Source organism: Seriola aureovittata, chromosome 18 (assembly GCF_021018895.1).
Source record: "Seriola aureovittata isolate HTS-2021-v1 ecotype China chromosome 18, ASM2101889v1, whole genome shotgun sequence".
Classification (NCBI taxonomy): domain Eukaryota; kingdom Metazoa; phylum Chordata; class Actinopteri; order Carangiformes; family Carangidae; genus Seriola; species Seriola aureovittata.
The window spans coordinates 10739542-10747354 of NC_079381.1; the positions used below are offsets into that span (position 1 = coordinate 10739542).

The 7813-nt window shown below is 41.6% G+C and overlaps 1 protein-coding gene across 1 annotated transcript in view; it reads right to left on the reverse strand.

Moving 5' to 3' along the window:
- Positions 1-5157, reverse strand: part of LOC130186074 (transmembrane protein 132D-like) — a 31382-nt gene extending 26225 nt beyond the window's left edge. Inside the window, exons 1-3 of the mRNA XM_056402801.1 lie at positions 4772-5157; positions 1247-1480; positions 222-1149 (exon numbers count right to left, since the gene is read on the reverse strand). Of these exons, the coding sequence (XP_056258776.1) occupies positions 222-1114 (893 nt within the window). The 5' untranslated portion in view covers positions 1115-1149; positions 1247-1480; positions 4772-5157. The remainder of the gene's footprint in view (positions 1-221; positions 1150-1246; positions 1481-4771) is intronic.
- Between the last annotated feature and the right edge of the window lie 2656 nt (positions 5158-7813).

A 7813-nucleotide genomic window follows, 5' to 3' on the forward strand; every position in this document is an offset into this window, starting at 1 on the left:
TTGACATTTTGGGAAATAGACTTATTTGAAGATGAAATACAGCTCTCATGTCCACGTCTCAGACATTTGAGACTACAGCCAACAGCTGGTTATCTTAGCTTAGCATAAAGACTGGAAACTGGGTGAAACTAACAGAAGCTAACAGAATTTACCAAAACATACCATTTAGAGCACAATAATAAAAAAAATTATAATTAAAAAAAAGAGGGAAGATCTCTCACCTGAGTGTGAAACTTTCCAGGGTAGATGTACTAGCTAGGAAGATGTAGAAAGTTGCCACATCGCTGGTCTTCAGGGGCTTGGAAGATGTCTGGATCACCACGGCGCCTCCCAGCCTCAGCCGAAGGAAGGTAGGGTTTCCGGGTGGAGTCCTGAGCAGATTAACACTTCCTATCCGCCTCATCGGTGTCCCTGATCCCCCAGAGTCTCTTCCTCTTCCCACTCCTACACGTTGTAGGCTGTCCTGCGGGGTACACTGGCCTGTCTGGTCCCTCCGACTCTGGAAGTAGACCTCCACTAGGTTCCCCTGAAGCCCCTTAATTCCTTCGGTTTTTCCAGCTTCCCTGCTGGAGCTTCCTGATCGGCTGGCCGAGCTGAACCAGACAGGTTCTGGCTTCAGCTGTGCCACACAGAATCCACCTGGAGACACCAGGCACGCCCCACGAACTTCCCTTGTCTCCCAGAAGGCGTAAGCCGTCACACAGTGAGCTCCGTCCTTCGCCTTGACTCCATCGCTTGTCTTCCCGTTATCTTCCCCAGACCCCATCCTTTCTTGCCCAACAGCAATGTTGCTTTCTGTTGGCATGTGGAAGAGGATCTTAACAACAGGAGACGAGGAACGAACCTGGCGGCCCAAAATGACTGGCAGGATCCTGCGTCCACTGAAGAGCAGGTCCGGAGGGATCGGGGCGTCTACAGTCAGGGGGCCATAAGAAGCGTTGACAGCGGACTGGAGGACCCCAGCACCTGGGCCAGTGATGAGGAAAGTCTGAGTGTAGGCCTTCAGGGTGGAGTTCCCTGATGGCTCTGGACTGTCCTGCCTCAAAATCACATGGTCCACATTGAGGACCTGAAAGTTGACGGTGGGATAAACCGGAGATGGTGTGGAGGACATCCCGAGATCTTCAGCAAACTTCTGACTCTCAGCCACTGGGGGGGGGGGGGGAATATCCAAAGAGAGCTTAGCACAGTAACTTCATTTCAGTGTTAGGTGTCAAATCTGTTGATACAAATATTTTTCACTTACAAAATCATTCTGTTACTGTAATTGCAAACATTTGATGGGGATGACAGGAGGACGAGGGGTTGAGAAGGGATCACAGCTGAAGAAACACAGGTAAGGGTGGAGGACGGAGGTGGGGGTTGTGTGCCAAAAGGGTTCATCTTAAGGAACCAAGGGTGATGAGACTCAGGGTAAAGTCAATGAGTCAATGCAAGTCAATGCATCAAAAACGGCCCATTCCCTCACGTTGTTCCTGCACTGAAAAAGAGGATAAAGCAAAAAAAAAAAACAGAGAAGGTGTTTACGGTGGAGGAACGTGAGAATAGAGACAAACAGGAGAGAGAGGTGTTAGGCACGTCTGAATAGGCTGGAACAGAAAATTGAATGAGTTGGAGGCAACTGTAATCCTGCCTCTTAAAACTGTGCTCGCTGCTGGATTTGATGAACTTTTGCACATCAGACATCTGCGAAAAAATAACTTAAAAAGCAATTACTGCATCATTATGAACATTAACTTTTAGGATCATCAAAACTGCTGCATAATGATGAAGATTAACTGATTTATTTTAATAGTTTTATGCTCAGCGCATTTTTGGGCTCTCTGTGCCTTTCAAGCGACTGCAAACTCCGGCTATTCCTGTCCCTAAAAAGGCGAAGGGGATTTATTCACATTTGTCCTTCGCCAACCACTGCATTTAGCAGTCTAATGATGGCACTCATTGTAGCTGGAGTGATGGAGAAAAAGATCATACATACTGTCATTTTGATGTCTAGCCTGTGCCATGTAACCAGATGGTAGCAATTATGGTAAATCTACAGGTTGCGGATGAAATGTTCAGCCAAATGAAACTCTAAATGACTCTATTTCAGGAGATTAAACTCATTATATTTGTCATTGTAGTTTTCTTTTCTAGCAATGAAACACAATATTACTTTGTGTACAACTCTTATGTGGGATCCTGTGCACCAAAGGTCTCAATTATACTTGTCCATTGACACAAATTACACTTTCCACTCTCAACGTACCACTTCTACGCAATGCAGTAAAAGGAATGGCAAATACAGCATCTGAGCATTAAAAAGGCTCTTGAAACTTCCAGGATGCTGTATGTGACAGCTCCCACTTCCTCCTGCCAAAGACACTTGGTACTTTGCCATCCTCCATGTTGAAGCGCCCCGGAATTAATGTGTGTTATTTGACTTTCCCTTCCCTCAGAAAAATAACTTATCTAAAGGCAAATGCAGTGAGTGAGTAAGTTATATATCATTCTTTTTCTGATTTTCAAACCATATTTCATGAATACATCTATATGTAAATCAATTTTCTTCCTGAAGGGAAAGGAAAGTCTGTGAAAAAAAAACACAGATGTCAGAGTTAATATTAAAAATGTAGCATTCAGAAAAGCACACAGGAAGCTGTCTTTATATATTCCAGAGATCACACTGATGTTGTAAGGAGTTTTACATTAAAGGCCAAAATAGATACTGGCTGATGCACATCATTTCTCCATGACGTCTGCAGATTTAAGGCAAACCAGAGGTAAAATGAAACAAAATGCAAAAGGTGATTCAACTGTGTAATGAGTTTTTTACTTTCTATTTTCGGATCCCTGCTGTTACTGATGTTTGTTTATACAAATTCTTTTTAAAACCCCTTTGAAAACCCATGAATGGATTTTTATTACATCTGGTGAACAGATAGGCTCTAGGCCAAAGATCGACTTAAATTTCTATGATGATCCACATCTGGGATTATTAGACAATTATTAGATTTGAGCCATAAAAAGGAATTCATTGTTTAAAGATAATAATCAAGGGACTGATTCCAAATTTTATATTTAGTATAAAAGTGTTAGAAATGTTTAGTTTAATGTTTGTGCTTTCTAGTTTAAATTCTGTCTAGTTTATTTTAACATCAATATTCTATTCCAACAAGGATGAGGGAGATGTGAGAATACTTTTTTTTATGTTTTTATCAATAAGCAGGACCCATGCTCTCTCAAGGTTGTAAATCCATCTTAAAATATACCCTCGTACTAAATGCTCCCCCCATCACATGGCTATATACTGCAGGTTAAAGCAGTTAATGGATTGAAGAGGACATAAAGAGGAAACTCATTCTCAGTCTGGTTCAAAACAGGTCACCAAAATGTGTGATCTTAAAACGACTGGGGAAGGGACATGAGTCATACTGAGAATATGATCACACACTCATATGTTGCTAGTAAACACTAGACTGTGGGAAAATTAATGCAGATTTCCCAAAATCCTTTGATAAAAGTAATGTTATAAGACCACATTATTTCTGTTTTAGTTACAGTCTCAGATCTGAAGCTTAAAATGAGCCCACTGCTGATGTACTCTGCTGTACATCAGTAAAAGTATTTCTTATTGATTACATATTAATTTGGTGAACCCTGGCTGGATTCCCTGAAGTATCTTGACTTGTGATATTCCGAGAAAAATGAACTATCTGAAATATTTGAACTACTATTGTAAACGTTAGTTCAATCTCAGACAGGCTCGCTGACACAACAGGCGGTACATCTGCGACTGGACTGAAAGATAAGGCTGTCATGCATATTCATGGCTCCCAAGCAGAGAAGATATCAAAGGCTGAACCCTATCACTTAGACACGCATTAAGAACACAGCTGCACAGCTGAGTCCTCCACTAGCAGGAATACGACAGTCATATGTATGAAAAATGCACACGCAGATATCATGTGCAGACATATAAATCCAGGCAATATCAGAAAGTAGTCTTTCGCATGACATCGGTATCACAGAGAGACAGACAGCTTCCAGTGCAGGTTATCTTTAAACAACCAGAGAAACAGCTGTGCAACCGCAGCTTCAGGCCTCTTTAATCCCACAGATGCACACTGGAGAGCACGTTGTTACTTTCATTTAGACAGAGGGACAATGAAATGGGCAGAGGCCATGGCTAGTAACCATAAAACCTAGAAAATTTTAAAAAGTTACAACCCTATATACTATATATATATATACTAAAAAAACCTGAACACATCATGCAATGAAATGGTTTCATAATCCCAGTGTGAACATTTTACGAGCTGTTTCTATTTTTTAAGGCTCATTTCTCAAACACTTCCTAATACACACAACCAAATAGTCTTTTAGTGGGCCTCCTTAAAGTTTGTGCTCATAATAGCCTAAAGCCAAACAGCAGTCTGCTGCACCATCTTGTGCACATTTGAAATCAGAACCAGAATCATGACTTCAATAAAATGGGGGGGGGGGGGGGGCATAAAGCAAACCTAACATATCCAGTTTATATGTGTGTGTTCAGATCATCAAAGCAAACACAAGAATATATGTACTCGTTTTATATTCATTTACCCTTGTAAACACAGCTGAAGCCTTTGAGGTACACCCAGTCCCGTCCAATGATCTTCATATATGTAAGGCGTTTACATCTACACGTTCTTCTGGGTGTGCTCCAGCACAAATGAAGCAACTCAGACCAGTGAGCAAATAAAAGCAGAAGCTGTTTACCACTCACCCAAAGAGCAGTCACAAATCTCACCTTTAACAGCTGTGAGAACAGCAACCGCGACAACAGGGAGCAATGAGCGGAGGGGAGAGTTGAGCTTCATTTCAGCAAAGTTGCAAGCTGTGGCCATCCACTCTGCTCCGCGCTCCGGGGCGCACCGAGGGAAGCTTTGGTGACTGTCTGCACTCAGCTGGAAGAAAGCGCTGGAAACAAATCATTACATTGTCTGATGTCCGGTGAAGTTACTTCCTCTGACTGTAGAGGATCAGGTGGGGGTGGGAAAAAAAAAAAAAAAAACACTGGTTCACTTTCTTATCCACATTAAAGCCTCTTCTCTTGTTGGTGCGTCTGTGTTAGTCTTCTCTTCTCTTCTGGTTTCTCTCAATGATGAGAGGGATTCTTCCCCTCCAGTAGCAATGCTCTAGCCGACACGGTAGGACAGCAACGGGCTCGGCTATTCCCATGATAGAAATCAGTAAACATGTGCCGTCTGTCAGATTAACGAGAGCCACGTGGGTAATCGCCGTTAGGGGAAGAGCTGCGCGCAAATTAAATGCACATGAGGTCAAGAGGATCAGCGGTTTCTCCACGAGTCATTTTAATGTTGATTTGACAAATTAAGGATATGATTCTGGGCCAAAGGGCAAAATCATCCTGATGATTATTAGTGTTAGACTTGATGTAAAATAGTAGTTCTGAAAGTAATTCCCATTGACACAAACATCATCTCTTCATCTATTTATGTGCTTGTACTATATTAATAAGTTTCTTACTATATTTAAAGTTCTTCTATAATAAGAGGCCTTTCTTATTAGCTGTGTGATTACTTAAGAAAGTATTTGAGGGGGGATAAAAGTTTTGTGTAGGTTTGGCCAGCTGTCAGCTGCATATTCTCAGTCCATGGAATCACATGGGATCATATTTGGTGAGTAGGATGGAGCAGATGGATTCAGGCACTATAGCTAAAGCCTGGTGACGTCACAGCACCACCACCATACATTTTGCAACAAACACTCATGCAGACTCCTCTTCAGCCTTGTATGGCTCCTGCTGGACCACATAATGTGAATGTGTACATTGACAATTTGAGACTGCATTGCATATGTCCGCAGAGCATTTATATATGCGGTTAATTAAAAATGTAATTTCTCTGTGCAACTGCAGGTCACATTTTATTTCTTAACACTTTTTATTTTTTATGTACATCACTTCATCTGCCTTGACAAAAATCCCATACACTCATTATAATGAGGAACACTGAGCATCAGTGAGAGTTCAAAGCCAGAACTGAAATAACATGCTGTCTTGTTTGCAGTGTGCCCTACAACCACACAGACTGTAATATGAGCAGTTTTGCGACTAAGAGCGAGCCATGGATGGGGGGGGGTTGCAGTTTAAGCACTGTGGTATCCATCCACTCTGGTTCTGGAGACCCAGGAGACATGTGACTAAGTGCTGACATCAGATTTATGGTAAAGAACAGCTAGTGGGTTTAATGAGCATGGTCAGACTTTTCTTCTCTCCTACACCCCACTGAATACCTCCTCTCTGAAACAAATGTGACAGAATATGTGTGTCATCCAAACCACAGTGCCCAGTGCCTCATTGCCTGTTTTATTGCAGGGTGACAGCATTATGTATGCAGGCTTCATTGGCAAATAAACACCTCTCCTGACAGCAGAGGCTGATTAGAATAAATACGTGCCTTAGAGAGACTTTTGGGGGTCTCTAAATGCCAATAAAACTTTGAAGAATTAATGGAGTCCGTATTATCTCAGGATAGGAACTTGATTTTACTGTACACCTTGCTGTAGTGTTTGCATTGCAGGGACAGTACGTACATTGCATTTTAAAGTCACTGAGCTTTAAATTAAGCAGGTTGTATGTTTTTGGCTGGATGTGATTATTAAAGCTGACAGTGACAGAAGCCACAGACTATTGAGTCTGGGAATGTCTCCAGATCTCTGTTGTTGCTCCATAAATGCAGCATTCTGCTGCTGCTGTTACAGATGACAGAGGTGGTCGGATGCACCGTGGGGGACTCCAATACTGGATGCAAAGCTGCAGCCAGGTGGCTCAAAGATTTTTGGAGGTCATTTGATGTGGAGCAAAATGGGTCAAGACCTAAATCCCTGCAATTATTTATTCATTTTCTTTCTAAATAGGAAGCTGTGCCTGATTGAGCTGAACAACAGATAAATAGCAGAAGAAATTTCCTCAGAGCATCCAGGTCAAAGCCAAAGCTTAGTTAGGGATTCAGGAAGTATTTGATTGAAATATCTCAAAAACATTTGGACGAATTTCAGTAGAAATGTAGTACAGACATTGACGATCCCAAGTGGGTGAATCCGAATGACTTTGGTGATCCCCCGCCTTTCCTCTAGCGCTGCCATGAGGCTGACATTGTTGATTTTCAGTGCCATGAAATCTGGTACGGATATTTGTGTCCTCCTCAGGAGGAATTGCAGTAACTATGGCGATCTCCTGACTTTTCCTTCAGCTCCATCATCAGGTCAGGATTTTATTTTGGTTTACGACCAAATATCTTCAAAACTCCCTCAGCTGTTCTTTATGTTTAGTGCTAAACGGCAAATGTTAGCATGCTAACATGCTGAACTAAGATGCTGAACACAGTAAACATTATGTCTGCTGAACATCAGCATGTTAGCGTTAGCATATGTACTTCTTAGTCTTAGAGAGATTGCAATTCCATAACCTAACATGATGGCAAAAAAAGTCAAATCTGAACACCGGTTCTTTGCTCCCGATCTGTTGAAGAGCATTTTAAATGTATGTACCTCTCTGCATTAAACATCAAAAAATGATAACATGGATCATTCAAGCCAGAAGTTCAAAGTATGAAAGTATTATATACCAAAGGTCTTGATGTTGTACAGCACTTTGGTCTGCTGTTTTTTTTAAATGTGGTCTAAATACATTTGATTTGATTTGAAATGAAGTAGCTTGTTTTTTTTTTACAGGATACAGTAAATGTGCTGGAGATAGTTCACATATTGATGCTGTTCAGAAGAAAATTACTTCCAAGCAACCAATACAGTAAAAAGGAAGAAAGAC